Genomic DNA, 19,790 nt, shown 5'->3' with positions numbered 1-19,790 from the left:
CAGGAGGATATAGGAGGCTGGTCAGGTGCGCTGATCAGTGGCAAATGGAATTTAATCCGGATAAGTGTGAGGTGATGCACTTGGGCAGGACAAACAAGGTACGGGAATACATGATTATGGTAGGACCCTGGGAAGTACCGAGGATCAGAGGGACCTTGGTGTGCATGTTCACCGGTCTGTTAAGGTAGCGGGACAGGTAGATAAAGTGGTTAAGAAGGCATATGAGATACTTGCCTTTATTAGCTGAGGCATAGAATATAAAAGCAGGGAGGTTATGCTGGAACTGTATAAAACGCTGGTTAGGCCACAGCTAAAGTATTGTGTGCAGTCTGGAATCCACATTATAGGAAGGATGTGATTGCACTAGAGAGAGTGCAGAGGAGATTTACCAGGACGTTGTCTGGGCTGGAGAGTTTTAGTTATGAGGAGAGATTGGATAGGCTGGGGTTATTTTCCCTGGAGCAGAGGAGATTGAGGGAGGACATGATTGAGGTGTATAAAATTATGAGGGGCATAGATAGGGTAGACAGGAAGGAACTGTTCCCCTTGGTGAAGGGATCAATAACCAGGGGGCATAGATTTAAGGTAAGGGGCAGGAGGTTTAGAGGGGATGTGAGAAAGAATTTTTTCACCCAGAGGGCGGAGGGAATCTGGAACTCACTGCCTGAAAGGGTGGTAGAGGCAGAAACCCTCATAACATTTAAGAAGTATTTGGATGTGCACTTGCGATGCCATGGCATACAAGGCTATGGGCCTAGTGCTGAAAAATGGAATTAGAACTGTTAGGTACTTGTTTCACCGGCGCAGACTCGATGGGCCTTTTTCTGTGCTGTGGATCTCTTTGACTATGACTCTATTAAGGTCGTGTGGAGGAGGATGGTGAAACCATCGAAGATTAGAGATGATAACTATTAATTACATTCCCAGATTTGAAATAAGATAATTGGAAGCTTTGAAACATACTTGTTCAGTGGATGGCCCAGAACTGAATAAATATTAGAGAGTTAATATACCCTTTAAAATATTGCTGCCAATTAAATTGCGTCCCGTGCGAATTTCTCGTATTTAATGATGGGCTTAGCCATTTTGTTTTGAACAGTTAAGCCTTATTAAAAAATAAGAGACAGACTGTTTACCATACCAATGCCATCGCCTGTTCATCGCTGATATCGAACCGAATAATTACTATTACTGTAACTCAATAACGTTAACATCTCAACTATGAGCCTTTCGGGGATGACTTATTCTGTGCCTGGAACAGTAAGGCCTCATACTCAACCTCTTTATGAGCTGTCCCCTAGATTAATCATTAATTCGTGACCTCACAAAGAGAGGCGTATATGTTTAGTATTATAATGCAATGGGCCAGTATGTGTCACCAATGTTTGGGAGGTCCAGGGAGAAACTTGAAGAAGGAAGAGAAAGAAAGGAAAGATGCACGATTTTTATTCAAATTGACTGTTGTAAAGTTAGTAAACCCCGTTTGTTCTCCTGAAAGGTGATAAGCGGAAAATAGATCGTTGCCTCTCCCCGTCCTGCATCAAAAACTAGTACTCGTCGCCTGGAACTTTTTTGGTCACTTTGAAAACACAGCTGCTCCCGCTTGTATGGATGAGCTCGCTGCTAAACTTCTCTGGCAAGAGCTTATCGTGGAATCTGGCGGATCCCTCTCTGTACTTCACATCAGAGCACAGGTACATGATAGTATTATCGTTGCAGAAATGCAGCAGTGTCTGTAAAAGTTTTGAAAATTGCGATGGGCTGTAAACAAGGTCCGATCCCAGAACGATATCAAAGTCGGCTGGAAATTTATGCTGATCGTTACCCCATTCAAGGGCACGGATTTTTGTACGGTGCCTGGAGCTGAGTGGAACGTTAGCAATTAAGTTGTATTCAATTTGCTTCAAAACGTCCGACCTGTCCGTCATGGTGACATCTCCGCCTGGCAAAAATAATAAAATAGCACCATAATTATCCTATTGTTTCCCCACAGCATGAGTTGCAACACCCGTCCCGGTCACAGGAAGAGAGAGAAAAATAGGATTCTGTAAAATACGGATTATCTGGGCAATCCGCTGATTGCGATTGAGCTAGGCAGTAGCAGAATGGTAAAAGCAAAATACTGCGGATGCTAGAAATCTGAAACAAAAGCAAAAATTGCTGGAAAAACTCATCAGGTCTAACAGCATCTGTGGAGAGGAATGCAGTTAACGTTTCCAGTCCGTATGACTCTTCTTCAGAACTGTACGGACTGGAAGCGTTAATTATGCCTTTCTCTCCACAGATGCTGTCAGACCTGCTGAGTTTTTCCAGCAATTTTTGTTTTTGTAGTAGCAGAATGATACCTGGATGAGGAAGCACATATCTTGAACTGTATTATGTAAATTGAAATCACACACACGTCTGCTCTACGTGCGTTGGCTGCAGTGTCGAATTCGCCGAAAGATTAATTAAGATCAGATCTTTCCAAATTCACGTTTCAGTTGAAAATGAGAGGGGATAGCAATCTTCTATAATTACACGTGCCCATTTCCGCTGAATGTGGGAATGTTGGACAAGCACGCGATATGCCTTCGCATATTTTTTTCTAACGCCTGACCATGTGGAAATATTTATGTCAGTGTGCAGTTTAGAGAATGTGTTATTTTATTCGAGATCCGATAGCCTGTCATTACAGGGCGACTCAGATCGACTGATCCAAAGGTGTACTTTTAAAGACAGAGAGTATGGCTGCATTTCACTCGCTCCACAAACTCCACAGGCGATTTATAGAGAAATTTTGTTCGGAGAAATTTTAAAGAAGCAGATGCTCAAATTTTAAAAACGTGTGATACCTGAGTCTTGCCTAATCCAACCCTTGTCAAGCAAAAGGAATATAATGGACAGCAAGAGATTCAGAACGTGCTCTTGCGTTCCTGTTAGCACTTGTTCCTAATGTAATTGCTTCCTTTAAAACAGGTACATTAAGTACCATTGAGAGTTGAGGGGAATATTTTTAAGATCAATGAAAAGCAACTGATAAATATTCGGATTTTGAGGCAAGCGTATTAGGTAGGTTTGATGCAGCAATATTTAACTCGGTTGACGCACTCTGGGTTAGGAGGTAATGCAGCAATTAGCGAAGATGTTATTCACATCTAGTGGAGAAACATCAACTCTAATTACATCCTATTGGTAGATAGGCTGTATCCTTTGCCGTCTGAGTCTAATATTCACGTAGATTTAATAATTCTATCTTAACCTTTCATAGAATGCTTCCCGCGACACTCTATAATCATGTTTTAGCATCGTTTCTCTTGTTACTGTGGCAACGCGAGTTTTTTTTTTAATCTGACCAATCGCAGTGCTGATCAGTTTTATTCCTATGGTCCTATTGCTGGATGTGGAGGTCCACTCCGTTGCACACAGGTACCACAAGACGAGACTGTTTTTTTCACAATAAATATTTCCTGTCCTGAATACATTGACTCCCGCTTGGGATGTGGGTCCGAGTAGGGTCTGTCACCTGACCTAAGCAGCCATTATTCACCTGCGCGTTTGTCGCCTCCCATATGAAGCAGAGAACACCGGATAGCATCAAAGCAGATGCCTGCGTCAAATTTCCCCTTTAAGACCATTTGGGGCGATGGAACCCATGTGGATAAGTAGAGTTATTATATAGATCGGCCATGGTCTAACTGAATGGAGGAGCAGACTCAATTGGTCGAATGACCTACTCCAGTATTAGATTCAATTTATGGCTATACGGTAAACACCTTGAAGCGGAAGTAGTACACACAAGAATTAGGAGCAGGAGTAGGCCGTTTGGCCCCTCGAACCTGTTCCTCCATTCGATAAGATAGCGACTGACCTGATTGTGGCCTCAACTCCACTTACCTGTCTGCCCCTCATAACCCTTGAATCTCTTGTCGATCAAAAATCTATCTAACTTAGCCTTGAATATATTCAATGATCCTCTCGAGAAGAGAATTCCGCAGCCTAACCAATCTCTGAGAAAAAAAAATTCCCCTCATCTCAGTCGTAAATAGGAGACCCCTAATTTATAAACTGTGTCCTCTAGTTCTAGACTACCCGCAAGGGAAACGTTCTCTCAGCAACCACCCTGTCAAGTCCCCTTCGGAACTTATTTTTTCAAGAAGATCACCTCTCACTCTTCTAAAATCCTATGGGTATAGGCCGAACCTACACAACCTTTCCTCCAATGCTAACCCCGTTATCCCAAGATTCAGTTGAATGAACCTTTTCCGAACAGCTTTGAATGCAATTATATCCTTTCTTAATTAATGAGACCAAAACTGTACACAGTACCCCAGACGCAGTCTCACCAAGGCCCTGTACAGCTGTAGCAACAATCCCCTACTTTTATGCTCGCTTCCTCTATAAACTATTTGACACCCTAATCATTTGCTGTACCTGCATACTAGCTTTTTGTGATTCATGTACAGGGACACACATGCCCCTCTGTGCCACAGAGTTCTGCAATCTCTCTCCATTTAAATAATATACTGTGCTTCACTTCTTCCTGCCAAAATGGACAATTTCACATATTCCCACAAAATACTCCATCTGCCAAATCTGTGCCCACTCACTGAACCTATCTAAATCACTTTGTAGACTCTTTATGACCTCTTGACAACTTACTTTCCCACCTATCCTAGTGTCATCAACAAATTTAACAACCACACATTCGGCCCCTTCATCCAAGTCATTGATGTAGATTGTAAGTAGCTGAGGCCCCAACACTGATCCATGTGTCACTCCATTAGTCACAGCTTGCCAACCTGAAATGACCTACTTTCTGTTTCCTGTTAGCTAATCAATCCATGCTAATATGTTACCCCCTACACTATGAGCTCTTAATTTGTACAAAAACCTTTCATGTGGCACTTTATGGATTGCACAAAGTAATTGGAGAGAGAAAAAAGGCGAATATCATTAATAGGCATGATAACCTAGAATTATTATTATGGCGCACTGCGCTACTTGGAGTGGTTACTCCAGTGGAGTAACCACTCCAAGTGCAATCTATAGAGATATGAGCAATTAGTAGTAACTATTGGGGTAAAGTCTGTAGTTATATTTATAGATTAGTATAGTAATTCGAAGGGTAAGCACAATAAATAATAGGTAGAATATTAAGCACTACAAATAGTAAATAAATAAATGGGTAGGCATTGTGAACAGTCGTTATTGTTGTAAGGGCCATGATACATAGAACATATAACAGACAAGCAGCAGATAAAATTTAATGCATAGAAGTGTGGTGATATATTTTGATACGAAGATTGAGTAAATGCAATATAAAATAAAGGATAGAATTCCAAAAAGGTGCTGGAACAGAAGGACCTGGGGTACATGTTCAAAATTGTTAAAGGTGGCAGGGTAGTTTGAGAAAGTGGTTAATAAGGCATATGGGATCCTGAGAGGTTACTCATGGAGAGAGCAGGCATAGGCTCGAAGAGCTGAATGGCCTCCTTCTGTGCTGTAACCATTCTATGATTCCATGATGCTAACTATATGGATAACTAGACAGATAGAACTATATAGTCCCTGCAGAACTAACTTACCCAGCAGCACCGCTAAAATCCCCACAATTCCGGTGCCAGACCCTAGTTCAATCACCTTCTTCCCAGTAAAATCAATCTTCTCAGCCTCGAAATACCGACAAAGGACAAGCCCCTGAAAAAGACACACTCATATAAAGATGATTATTTTGCAAGGTGCACAAAGCTTGAGGACAATGTTGGAAAATGAAGGGAAGGTTGGAAGTTGTTAAAAGGTCACCCAGGCGCCTCGGTGTGGGAAGATTAGAGCAGTCTTCAGAATCTTCCCAAACTCTTGACTTCAGGGTGGAGGGGGCTAAGGAGAATCATCCACCTTCCCATCAAAATGAGAAAGTTATGAGCATAGATCATTTGCAAATCTTGAACTTCTGTCCATAGCATCATAATGGCGACTATTTCTAGAGTAGCTTTTTAACCGAATCTCATGAGCACACTATAATTACGTTGTTTTTATGATACTGAATCAAAGAAAGAGGAGAAATATAATGGAGAGCGGACTGTTCAAATTCCACCATCACAATGTGTCGCCTTAGGTATTTGCAAATAAATAGCTGAGTTCACTGTGAAAACAGTGTGGGCAGACAAGGATAGAGATCAGAATTTAAAAAGAGTTAGACTACAGTCTGCATTACAGGTCTGAGGTGATGGCTGTACACATTGAATGTGAAGTGGTGTGCATTGCCATCAGCAGCATACATTTCACACAACAATGTCCTTCCTGTAGGATGTGATTGCACTGGAGAGGGTGCAGAGGAGATTCGCCAGGATGTTGCCTGGGCTGGTGCGTTTCAGTTATGAAGAGAGACTAGATAGGCTGGGGGTGTTTTCCTTAGAGCAGAGAAGGCTGAGGGGGGGACCTGATACAGGTATACAAAATTATGAAGGGCATAGATAGGGTAGATAGGAAACATTTCCCTTTAGTGAAGGGGTAAATAACTAGGGAGCATAGACTTAAGAAAAGGGGCAGGAGGCTTAGAGGGGATTTAAGGAATTTGTTTTTGACACAGGGGGTGAGGGATATCTGGAACTCACTGCCTGAACAGGTGGTAGAGGCAGGAACCCTCACAACATTTAAGAAGTACTTAGGTGAACACTTGAAACGCCATAGCATACAAGGTTATGGGCCAAGTGCTGGAAAATGGGATTAGATAGGGGCTTGATGACCGACGCGGACACGATAGGCCGAAGGGCATCTTTCTTTGCTGTAAGACTCTATGACTCTATGACAACACCTAATGGAACTGAAAGACATCGTTAGTCGACAGCTTATTGGACAATTTATGTCACTGAGCAAAAGGTTACTTCCTACAGAGGGAAGCGGCAACTGCAGGACGCCCCTCTAATAGACATTATATACTCGGTGGCAAAAGTAGCTTAGTTGGTGGCAGCCTTGGCGTAATAGCCAAACTCTCTGGGTTGCGAGTCAGAAGAATTGTGATTCATACCCGATTCGGGGACATGAGAATGTAATTCAATCAGCTCCTTCAATACTCGGCATTGCGCCGAGTCAGATGCCATATTTCGGGTGAGATTGTAAGCATTTGACCGATGGAGACGGTTGCATGGCGCAATATAAGGAAGAGCAGAGGAGTTGTTCTGGCCAACATTTACTCCTCCGCCATCACCACTAACACCTCGTTTTCCTTTATGTCATTATTGTTTGTGGTACCAGCCGCGTTTCCCTACAGCGCCAATACTCCAAAAGTACTTAAACACTTGTAGAGCACTTTGCTTTGTCTTTTATAAAAGATAAAAATAAAATACTGCGGATGTTGGAAATCTGAACTAAAAACAGAAGATGCTTAAAAAACGCAGCAAGCCTGACAGCATATGTGGAGAGAGAAACAGAGTTTACGTTTCGAGTCGTTTCTTTCGATATTGTGTTGTTTTGTGATCCCTAAACTGTGCGGATATGTTTCCTTTGCAAGTAAGTAGTAATTATGCCAAAAAACTATCAAAAACAGTGTCCGTCTTAGTGCTGGTTAGAGACGTGGAAATTCTTCAGAAATCTTTGCACAAAAAGACAACAGTTAAAAAGGAGCTATTAATTTTCAGATGTGTGGGTGAAGGCCACAAGCGTCAAATTTGGATCAGGGGTAGAGTGGCCTAATTAAGGTGTACAGATTAATGAGAGGCTGAGATAGAGTAGACAGGAAATATGTGTTTCCCCTAACTGAGGGGTCAATTGCCAAGGGCATAGATTTAAAGTGATAGAAGGATTAGAGGGGAAATGAGGAAAAACCTTTTCACCCAGTGGGTGGTGGGTGTCTGGAACTCACTGCCTAAATTGGTCGTTGAGGCTGAAAAGCTTCATTCATTTAAAAGGTACCTGGATCTGCATCTGAAGCGCTGTAACCTGCAAATCTACGGACCAGGTGCTGGAAAGTGGGATTAAAATGAGCGGCTAGTTTCTCTTTTCTCTTTTTTGGTTGACGCAGACACGATGGGCCGAATGGCCTCTTTCTACATCGTATTTTTTTCTTTTCTAACTGTTGCTACATATTCTGGTCAGAATACCGTTGGTTCAAGTTCCACTCCAGGGACTTGAGCATATAACCTAGGCGGACATTTCAGTCCAGTACAGTTTTCTACATTACAACAGTGACTGCAGTTCAAAACATTATTTGGCTTTGGTCTTATATCTTAGTTGCGATGAGTCTAGTATAACAGTTGAAAAGGAAGCCTGTTTAGAAATCCCAGAAATCTCTCATACTAGTATGCAGTGTCCAGGAGATCCATGTTGCCAATCCAAATGGTGGAACATCACTCTCCATTCAGGAGATAGTACCATTCTGCCTCGGAATCAGACCCGGAGCTGATCGTTGAGGTGCAAACACCTAAATCAGCTTCTAAACCCAGCGAGCATAGCCCAAATTACAAAGGCGTTGCAATAGACCCGGAATTCACTTTGAAACTCAAACAAAACATTTGCAGCTAGGACTCCAGACTTACAGGTCCCCAGACATAAGAAGAGACGCCTAAAGAAGCCCCTTTAAACATCGTGATCTTTACAGGGTGTCCACATAATTCATATTCCTTTTCCTCCAACTCCATGGAGAAACGGCTATCCACGATGCTGCTCATCCTTTGATGCCAAAAGGTCTCTCGCCGACCTCCAAATAGATTCCTTGCAATCCTAGATCTCCAAACAGATTCCTTCCAATCCTAGTTGCAGATTTCTATCAGTTTCACCTCTTCAGATCGACTCCAAAGTTTCTACCTAGGAATAAGGGCGGAATTTAAAGAACACTCTGATGTAGAAGACAGCGCAACTTTTAATGGAGCTATAAATCTCAGAATATCACTGGACAACCCATACCAGGACACAGAAGAATTCTCCACGTCAAAATGGATACACAGGTAAATAACAGAATTTACCACATTCTACATAAACGCATGTAGATGATCCATCGGGGAAATTAGATAGAAATATTCAAAGAGACTGTGATAGATTAAAATAATAAAGGAGGGTTGGAGAGACATTGATAACTGATTCGCAAACTCCCTGTACAAGCACCAGGTCACAAACTTCGGGACTAATACTAAGTTTACATCACACTGAATTTCAATTCAGTTCATTGTGAAACCTGCAAATTAAAAGCTGTTATCAGTAAAAGTGTTAACGTAGCTACACCAATGTTTATTAGGGTCGAAGAGGAAACATGCTGTCCTTTGTTGCCCTGGCCTATATGTGACTGCTGTACGCCACTGCGGTCGCCTCTTACCCGCCCTTTGAAATAGCCAACGAACCGTTCATAGTGGGAGCACCTTCACTTGTCCAACTGCAGCGATTCAAGGGGGAAGGCTCACCGCCACCACCAGATAAAACATTACAGAAGACAAGCTGGGTCGTATGAAACTCCACATAGCTTTTGTTTTATTCCATCACGGGAGTGACGCTGGAAGGGTTAGCGTCTGTTGCCTATCCGTGTTTACCCTTGAGAACGCGGTGGTGAGCCGCTGCCTTGAACCACTGCAGGAGAGGGAGAAATGCGAATCTACTGAGGAGGCTGTGTGATGCAGAGGAGGGGGGTGGTGGGGGTGGGGTCCCCCAGATAAGGAGTGTCCACCTTACACAGCAAGTCTAATGTGTTTTGGATTATGTGTTTATTGCAGTTATCAGAATGTGAGCTCGAGAATTTGTGGCATGATATTTCTGAGGCCTGGCATTGGGGCTGGCGGTGGAACGGTAGAGGGAGCTATGGACGGGAATCCCAGAAGGATGGCATTGCCAGATGGTGCACAATATTTAATGCAGGACTCCTTATAATGTTTTCTCCGGGCACGTTCCCTGCCAGACGGATTGACAAATTGTCTGCCCGTCGTCTGGCTGAGAAAGCTGAAGCTGGAAAATAGAAAACAGGTGGGGTGGTGGTTTGGGGGTTTGGGGGGTGGGGGGAGTGCTGCACAGGGAGAGATCATTTCGGGTGTCTCGTGAGTGAGAAGGGAACACTCCTATTCCTCTTGGCCCACAAACCGTGCTGTACAGGCTCTTGTTTTATGGATCTGGCCCTTCTCTGGTTAGGAACTGGAATGCACTGCCTGAGAGTGCGGGGGAGGCAAATTCAATCGCGGCTTCCGAAAGGGAATTAGATTATTCTATAAAGAGGGAAACAATGCAGGGCTTTGGGGAAAAGGTGAGGAGTGGCACTCGGTGAATTGCTCCTGCAGAGAGCTGACACAGATACGACGGGCCGAATGGCCTTGTTGCGCTGTAACCATCCTATGGTTCGAATATACTCATCTCCTTTTAGCTCCCAGGTTTCCCAAGGCCCAGGAGATACAGTCAGAATTGCTTAAAAATGAAAACCTTGTCAAATAAAATTGAGGTACCAGTCTCTGCAACAGCTTTTATTTACGATCCACCCCCTGAGAGTGAGTTTGACGCTCATCGCCATTAAACATAGGCCGGTCAGAAAGGGCTTTCCAATGAAAAAAATAGTTTCTCTTCTGACCCAAACCTATCCGTTTTGGGAGTTAAAACTACCCCCTTAGTTTCTTAAAGAAGTGTATTAATTGTTGTTGATCATTGTTTTACAATAAATTTAAAAGAGATTGGAGAAATCTTATGGGTTTACAGACAAGTTTCATTGACTCAAATATCAGAAAATACCAATTCCACCAATGTAACAGGCACTTTACATAACCGAGAAATTATGACCACAGCTTTTACCCCTGCAAAAATATTGCCTTCAGAGGTACGCTAGACGCAAAGCATTCAATTATATGGATGGATAACTGAATGGACAAATATCATAAAGAAAGGGAATAATCGAAGCGTAAAGCACGATCTTGACTTGTGGGGTCACAAATACTGAATCAACTTCAAAAACTGCACAGGAAGCCCATCAATTCCAGTTGGGCAATCGAGCTCCGGTGCTAGGTAGAGTTATGGATCCAGTCGAGTAATTTGTCTTAATTTAAAACGCCAATCGTACCCTCACAACCCACATTCTAATACGGAGGAAGTTAGGTGTTAAATATAATCTAACAATTTTCCCTTTTATTTTGCAACCCGTGAATAAAAAGTGGCGAATTCCATCTTCTCCTTCGTTTTGCATATCCTAATCTGACAGTTTTCTTTTTTTCTAAATAAGATAAAATAAATAATAAATCAGCTGTGACATGTATATTGTATGAAGGGAGGCGATTCTCAGTGATAATAATGGCAATACTATTGATTCTAATAAGAAAACAACTATTATTTTTCTTTCTAATTTTTAGACTAACAATAATATTCCCCAATGATGCTAATAGCAATATTAAACTTTGCACTCATCTGAACAGTAATATTATAAATGCTTCGGTTGATATTAACAATATACAGCATTTTACTACTTCCAATGCTCTTTACACTACAAATAATAACTATCAATTCTATAGCTGTACTACAAATTAATTTATTTTGTAGCGTAGTATTCCACCGAGGCTATGTACTCGCGGGAGTTTAGACCCCTCACACAGCAATTATTGCACAAAAGAACGCTTATGGGGCACTCCGGGGATACAGCAGCGCAAGGGAGGGACACGAAAAAGCGGATCATTCCAAAGGAAACAGCAGTAAGGAAGACGTAGAACTCACTTCAAGGTGTCTCACTGTTCCCGCAGTGGTCTTTAGCTGTCTTTGTTTAGCCCACGTGCCTCACACAATGAGCAGAAGTGCTCTGCAACAATAGAGTTGTGCCCCAGTTTTAACCTGTCAAAATCTCGCCAAAACGAAAGGCGACCAGGTTATTATCGCAAGATGACAGCTGTCTGACCAATGGGGAAAAAGCGTGACCTAGAGAAGCTGAGAGAACAGTGTGATTTTTGGGGGGTGGGGGGAGGGGCTGGAGGCGATGGAAGGTCAATTTCATTATCTCAACTAAACCCCCAGAAATAATACCCGAGCGGTCAGTCCGTTCAGGCCTCTCCCGGTGGTAAACTGAGTTAATCTGCGCCCTAACTTTATTTCCAACTATCCCAATCTCCCGCTGGCTATTATTGAGTGGGTGGGGGGTGGTTGCTGGTGGCGGCGGGGAGCGGTTCTGTTAAATCCGATTTCCACCAGTCTATAATAACATCAAAATGTTTTAATTACAGTAACTGCCCCAGGATTTTTCTCACCCTGAAACTCTTTCGAGTTATCAACAGTCACAGATTGCAACTCTTTCGAGTACAATCACAGTTCTTGGTTTCCGGGAGTGTGACATGAACCCACAACCCTCTGATTCAAAGGCGAGGGTGCTATGAACTGAGCCACAGCAAGGCTCCCATGTTAATTCCTGTTGTCAACAATCTCCTGATTAGATAAAGGAATCATTTACAAGGAAACAGAAATAACTTTTCATATTTTAAATCTGTTTTTATTCCTTTTAAGTGCACATTTTGGGCAAGTGCCTATTAATGATATTTCAGGGAGATGGGTTAGGAGGGGTTATTGCGCCCGTTTGTGTAACCGAGCTGAAATGAGGCATCGTTCGAAATGAAGTACGGTTGGGATTAAATGGGAAGTGAATTTAGCTGTGTGCCTCACATTTGGCGCAGTAGATATTATAGTATGGAATGACATTCTGGCCTCAGTTTTATCTAAATTTGTGCCTGATCCCATAATTATAGCGCAATTGAATAAATCGCCTTGACTTGTGCTCGAATAGTTATGAAATCCAATCTGGCGTCGGTTTAGTCCGGTTTTAATACACGGTTTTCTCAAGTCTGGGGTATTGATTTAGACATGTTTCAGGCACAGACGTGTACAGGAGGTAAGCGGTCTAAGCATTTTGCAAGCCCCTACTAACTAATATATAACTGTAAATGTATACCCCAGGTGTGTAGCAATCGAATAGCAGCATAGCGATCTGTCTTGGATTTTTTCCTTCAAAAACATATTTTATTCATAAAATGTGTTTAAAAAATTCTACAATAGTTCAAATTTGACATTACATAAGGTTTAGTTCAATTTCTTTCAATACAATACGCCGCGACACTCTGGGGTGCTAATTACAATTACAATTGCATGTAATATTTACAATATATATTTACATTTCTTGTCAAATATTCTCTACTTCATACACCCAGGCACAGATTTTTTTCTCAAAAAATATGCTTTGTCCATAAAAGTTTGCAAAGGTATATCACAAAGCAGTTCAAAATTGACATTACACAAAGAACAATGCAGTTCAATTTCTTTCAATACAGTACGTGATACATATATTTACAATATAAATGTTCCAGTTTGCAACATTAGGTCGTGGAAGCTCTTTTAACCGAGGTGATGGTCCTCCGGCAGCAGTTGAAGTTTGTCTCGGTGGGCCTCCCTAGGAACAGTCAGTGGAGCACAGAACCCTGTGTTGTAGAACTGCTCAGGGTGAACCTAATGCACCTCTTTCCAGACCTTATTTGCAAAGGCACATCCCACAGGGAGATGGAGGAAGCTGCCCAGTATTCTGACCTGGATGTTACACTCTTACACACCTGTGCTTCAACGGGAGGCCAGGAAATCATTTGTTAAGGCGAGGGGTGCAAATTCTCAAGCTCTTTTATTTCACGGTGAATGTACACAAGTTCAGCACTACTAATCAGATTTATTTATCAGCTCAACTTGTCTTTTTCTCAATAATCAAAATAACTTCGAAATACTCTCTGGAGTACTAATTTCCTCCAGTCCTTGTTGGACCTAACTGTGTTTGGAGCATATTTTTAAACCCTCCTCTCTTATTTTTCCCTTACCCTGGACTGGACCTGACTGTTCGCACATCATTCTTCAAGCAAAGTTCATTGTTGCCTGTATCTCTGTTACATTTGTTTTTTTATATTCTCAGGCAAAAGAGACTTCCCAACAGAATGAGTGTGTGGTGTTTATGGTATGCTGAGCGAGGCTAACAAATGATTTACTATTTAGTGTATAGGGACATTAGGACATGCTTCATTTGTAATTTCACCACGTGTGACCATTTCAAACTGCATGAATTCGTCGTTCCTTAAAATATAAAACCTCAAATAACCCTTTGTTCCTATCCTTTCCTTAGACAAATAATTGAAACATGAAATATTGCGTCTATATAGAGCTTTTTTATTTTCTCAATATATCCCAAGTATTTTACAGCAATGACTTATTTATGAAATGTAGTTATGTTGTAATAGGGAACGAAGATGCATGCTGCTTCTACTTGAATGACTTAATGTTATCAGTTTCTTTATCAGATGATTGGATTTAGCTGGAAAAGAGACGGAAACGTCCATTTATATATTGACAGCAAGCCTCGTTGTTTGTTGGGTTGTAAGATCATTTTGTGAGTGAGGCAGAGGCAATGGCAATTTTTTTCCACACTGAGGTCACTAAATGCTGTTTCCTTCGGTAGATGTACTGTGCTTCAGCACTTGTTGTTCTATGTTCTCAAGTTCTACAGTGCATGCGTCCAATTTGTTCTGGGTCACTATTAATGTAAAGCTCTGTCTCCCACAGCAAAAGACAACATCTGTGATCATTCATCCTTTCTATAGGAAAATACATGAAATATGAAAGCATTGCATCTGTATAGAGCTTTCAGTTGCCTCAATCCCAAAGTATTTTACAGCAATGACTTACTTTTGAAATGTTGTTAGGTTGTAATATGGGAAACAGGACAGCAAGGTCCCTCAAACAGCAATTAAATAAATCATCTGTTTTTAGTGTCGCTGTAACTGTTCATCCCAGTCATTAACAGTGGTTGTGGTGTTTGTGACCTTATTCGGAAATGTTCTGATATGACAATTTATTTTTTGCTACGGATAACGATATGAATGAAGTCATAGGCAGTAAACGGTTCCACACAACTGTTTGACCCGAGAGAGAGCTGATGTTTGAGGTTTTGTGAATGACTGGGTTCTCCCAGTAGACCGAAGTTACGAAGAAAATTCACCCGCTTGACAATCAGTCACTGATTGGTGCAGTGTTCTGGAAGATGGGTACCTTTGAGATCTCAAAGTTCCTCACAAAAGGGGAGCCACCAAATTATAGATACGTACCTTATTTCCACTTTTGGGAATGTGTTTGAAAAGATTATGAGAATAACATTAGGAAGCATCTTGAAGTCTTGGAGGAGTCAGGGATTTCTGTGAAGATGGCAGGCCAAATTACTAAGGCTGTTTTTTGTTTAAAGAAACACATAGCGGATCCTAGTTGCTAAATGGTATGTTAAGGGTTTAAAAATCACTGGTTAAGTCCCAGCTGAAGTATTGTGTTCTAACCACTACACCTTAGGAAGATGTCATGGGCTTGGAGAGCATGCAGGGGAGATTTATTGGAATTGTATTACGGACGAGGGGCTTTGGCTATGTGCAGACATTTAGAGAAGCTGGAATTATTGTCCTTAGAGTGGAGAAGTTTAAGGCGAGAATAATAGATGAAGGGTTTCCACAGGCGGGGGTGGTGGGGGCGGGGGTCTGGGGGTTAGTATCCAAAAGACCACAGACTTAAGTTAATTAGGAAAAGAACCAAGAGAGAAATGAGAGACATTTGTTTCAATCTGGAATGTAAAATGTGCTAGAAGCTGATTCAACAGTAACTTTCAAAGGGAACTCGAAGCATATTTCAAAAGAAAAAGATGGCAGGGCTACGGGACAAGAGTAGGAGAGTGGAACTCATTGGATAGCTCTTTCAAAGAGCTGGCAGAGACATGATGGGCCGAACGACCACCTTCACTACTATATGATTCTTTAATTTCTAGATGACAGCTAGAACATAGGGGAGAAACAATGAATGTTAACTACCTGGATTTCTGGAAGGCCTTTGACACTGTCCCTCATAATAGGTCAATGGAATTATCAACTCAGTGGGATATGTCACAGTGCATGAAAATGTATGGTGCCTGATTGGTGGCTAGTGGCATGTCACATGTCTCAGTGTTGGGCCTGCTGTAGTTTATCACGTTCTAAAAGTGATTTAATGAATAGTTATGTCCAAAAATTTCCAAATTGGCAGACAAGACTAAACTGGGAGCAGTGGCAAAAGTGGAATTTCAATGGAAACATATTCAAAAGGGGTTTTCACGAATTCGATCAGTGGGTTGAGAAATGGCAGCTGCAATTAATACTTGTAAATGTGCGATTTGGCATTTGAAGTAGATTATCAACTAATAGCAATGCATTTCAGGTATTGGAGAAGTAGTACACCGTACTTTCCTTTTGTATCATCTGTTACCATGTGACTTTCCTTCCTTTGGCGGGTGAAATAGAAATAAATGTAATGGGTAACCAATGTAGAAATTCCAGCTTCACATCGTTTACATCTTCTGTCACTTGCCTTGGAATTCCAATTCGGTCAGTCCAAAGCAGACAGCACACAGGAGAAAATTCACCCTCACCCTCCCGTTACACGCACTGAATTGTTTCAACTGCAACAGACCAGAGTGCATTTCCAAAGCATCCACGCTCAGAATTTCCCCGGGTTGCTACAACATCGGCAAAAGATTGGCACAAATCCCAGATGCACATGTAAACGGGCTTTCCACCAATCTTCTGCTAAGGTTACAGTGGCCAATTGGGAGAATCTCTGAAAAAGTGTGGCGTCTGCTTTTTTGTTTCAGATTTGCAGCCTTTGCGAGACGTGTGCTTTTAACTGTAACACGCCCGGCAGATAATTGACAGGATTGCATCGGGCTTCCATTTTACACCCTCCCTTATTTTAAACTCCATTGAAGTCAATGATACTGTAAGTTTCTTCCGGGCGGGTTTGGCTGCTATAACCCCAACTCCAATTCTTATTCATTCATAGGATGTGGGCGTCGCCGGCTAGGCCTGCATTTATTGCCCATCCCTAATTGCCCTTGAGAAGGTGGTGGTGAGCTGTTACAACTCTAATTTTAACATAAAAGCAAAATACTGCGAATGCAGGAGATCTGTATTAAAAACAGAAAGTGCTGGAAAAGCTCAGCAGGTCTGGGAGCATCTGAGGAGAGGGAAACTGAGTTGGCGTTTGCAGCCCCATGTAACTCTTCTTCGGAACAATTTTAACCTAACCTACCAGGCCTGCCCCAAGCAGTTTGGGCCCAATGCCCACTTTACACACTGTCTGATTTTAGACTTCATTGAAGCCAAAGATGCACGAATTCAAGAGTTTGTATAATGAACATCTTACCATAAAATGCCCTATTCCCACTTGGTGGTCTAGGTTAAAATCGAGACACCCCAATGGGGGTGAAATTTAACTTCAATGACAAGGGAAACTGAGGAGGCCTCAAAACAGAGGGCCCAACTGATACCTTCCATTTTGCTTCCCCACTGATGTTGCAATTCATTCCCCAACCTGCTGCCCCAGTCGGCAATAAATGCTGGCTGAGATGAAAGCCAACATCTTTGCAAATCATTGGGCATATTCGCACCTGAAAAGAGAAGACTGAGAGGTGATGGGATTGCTATTTTTATGATTCTAAAGGGACAAAATAATTCTCAATGTCAAACTATTTCACTTTGTGCAGAAGAGTAGAATCAGAGAACATGGCCTGCGCTAAAAGAGGATGGTAAATTCAAAACTAATGTGTGGAAACAATGGCCCCAGTATTAACCCAGAGATGGGAATGGAGTGTGCAAGAGCAGTAATGGCCAACACGTGGAATCATTAAAATAACCCTTCTGAGCTTTGGACACATGTACAGGTGTGTTGTCCACCTGCATGAGGGAATTTATCTACAATTACTTACAGCTTCAGTACAGCTTGACACAAGAGATTGGGGAATGGGAATATATCCATATTAACATCATAAAATCATTTTCAAAATAGCAGCAGGAGTAGGCTATTCAACACCTCAAGTCTGCTCTGCTATTTGATAAGAACGTAAGAATATAATAACGTAAGAAATTAGAGCAGGAGTTGGCCATTTGGCCCCTTGTGCCTGCTTCACCATTCAATAATGTCAAGGCTAATCCAATGGTGGCCTTATCTCCACTTTCCTGCCTGCCCCCACAACTCTTGACTCCCTTAATATAGATCAAAAATATGTCTAACTCAGCCTTGCATATATTCAATGACCCAGACTCCACTGCTCTCTGGAGAAGAGAATATCAAAGGTTAATGACCTTCTAAGGGAAATAAAAATCTTCCTCATCTCTGTCTTAATGGGAGACCCCTTGTTTTGAAACAATGCATCCAGTTGTGAATTTTCCCACAAGGGAAAACATCCTCACAGCATCTACCCTGTGAACCCCCTGCAGAATCTCACATGTTTCAATAAAATCACCTTTCATTCTCCTAAAATTCAACGAGTATAGGCCCAACTTGCTCAATCTTTCCTCTACATTCTGTTCTACCCCCAGTGGATCATGTGGCCAGAAGGTCTGCTTTCCCCTTCAATGAGGACATGAAACCTCCAGCAGACACATAGGGAACAGACTGCAGACTTGTCCCTACTAAAGCTAGGACAAAGATTGCAATTAAAACAAAAACTGTTGGAGAAACTCGGCAAGTCTGGCAGTATCTGTGAAGAGAGAGAAATAAAGTTAACACTTCGAGTCCAGTATAACTCTTCATGAAAGAGTCATATTGGACTCAAAACATTACCTCTGTTTCTCTCTTCACAGATGCTGCCAAACCTGCTGAGTTTTTCCAACACTTTTTGTTTTTATTTCAGATCTCCAACATCTGCAGTATTTTGCTTTTATCAGAGATTGCAATGGACAGGCTGAGCACAGTTGCGTGAGTGACCAGGAGTCAGAAGGATGTAGTGGCCTGGGATTCAGTGCTATGTGGATAGGGACCTACTGGATCTTTGGTGTTTAAACACCTGGTGCTCTGTTGTACAATATACGTTGGTGCCAAATCTCTTTAAGAGGAATCAGAATTTACACTTTTCTCTAGGGATACATCTGGGATACAATGACCACAATCTAATCAGGTTTGATATAAAACTGAAAAGGAGAAAGGGCTGTCCAGATAATGAATGTACATTTCTGGGACTAATTTCAACAAGTTAGAAAGGGAAGTAGAGCTATTGGAAAGAAAATATGGCAAATAGACAATAAATGAAACATGGGAAATGATTAAACTAGAGATGATTTGAGAATGAAGCTTCACAGAACAATATTTACAGCTGACAGAGAGATACACAATCTCTGATCAATAACACAAAAAAAATTGATAAACAGCACATGGACAAGGTAAAATCAAGTATTTCAAAACTAATAAACACATATACATTTCTAAATAACACATAGTTGTATAGTAATAGTACTTGGTTATCATCTGTCTGGGTTGTTTGATTGGTCAGTCACTTTAGGGGGTGCATCTTTTCATGCCTTGCAAAGGATTGGAGTGTGTGCCACATGGAGCTGCCAATAGTTGGTGGTGGCAGCAGTGGTGGAGTGTTTTTTTATTTGTTCATGGATGTAGCCATCACTGGCAAGGCCAGCATTTGTTGCCCATCTCTAATTGCCCTTGAATTGAATGGCTTGCTAGGCCATTTCAGAGGGCAGTTAAAAGCCAACGATTGGTGTGGGTCTGGAGTCATGTGTGAGGTAGGGATGGAACATCCTTCTATAAAGGACAATCAATGATAGTTTCATGGTCATGATTGCTGAGACTATCTTATATTCCAGATTTATTAATTTAATTTAAATTCCACCAGCTGTTATGGTGGGATTTGAACCCATGCTCCCAGCACATTAGCTTGGGTCTCTAGATCACCAATCCAGTACATTACCACTAAGCCAAAATCTCCCCTAAAAACAACAGAAGGGGAGCCCAAAAACAAAGTTACCCTGGCTGGAGAGATT

General features: G+C 41.8%; 1 protein-coding gene across 1 annotated transcript; it reads right to left on the bottom strand.

Moving 5' to 3' along the window:
• Positions 1-1,547: 1,547 nt before the first annotated feature.
• Positions 1,548-8,648, bottom strand: LOC144693410 (EEF1A lysine methyltransferase 3-like). The gene is made up of 3 exons (XM_078563290.1): positions 8,517-8,648; positions 5,568-5,679; positions 1,548-1,942 (listed from the first exon to the last, which is right to left on the bottom strand). The coding sequence occupies exons 1-3, from the start codon at positions 8,646-8,648 to the stop codon at positions 1,548-1,550; spliced, it is 639 nt and encodes a 212-aa protein (XP_078419416.1).
• Positions 8,649-19,790: the final 11,142 nt, after the last annotated feature.

This window comes from Cetorhinus maximus, chromosome 18, assembly GCF_964194155.1.
Source record: "Cetorhinus maximus chromosome 18, sCetMax3.hap1.1, whole genome shotgun sequence".
In the NCBI taxonomy this organism is placed as follows: domain Eukaryota; kingdom Metazoa; phylum Chordata; class Chondrichthyes; order Lamniformes; family Cetorhinidae; genus Cetorhinus; species Cetorhinus maximus.
This window is presented reverse-complemented; position numbering and strand designations above follow the sequence as displayed.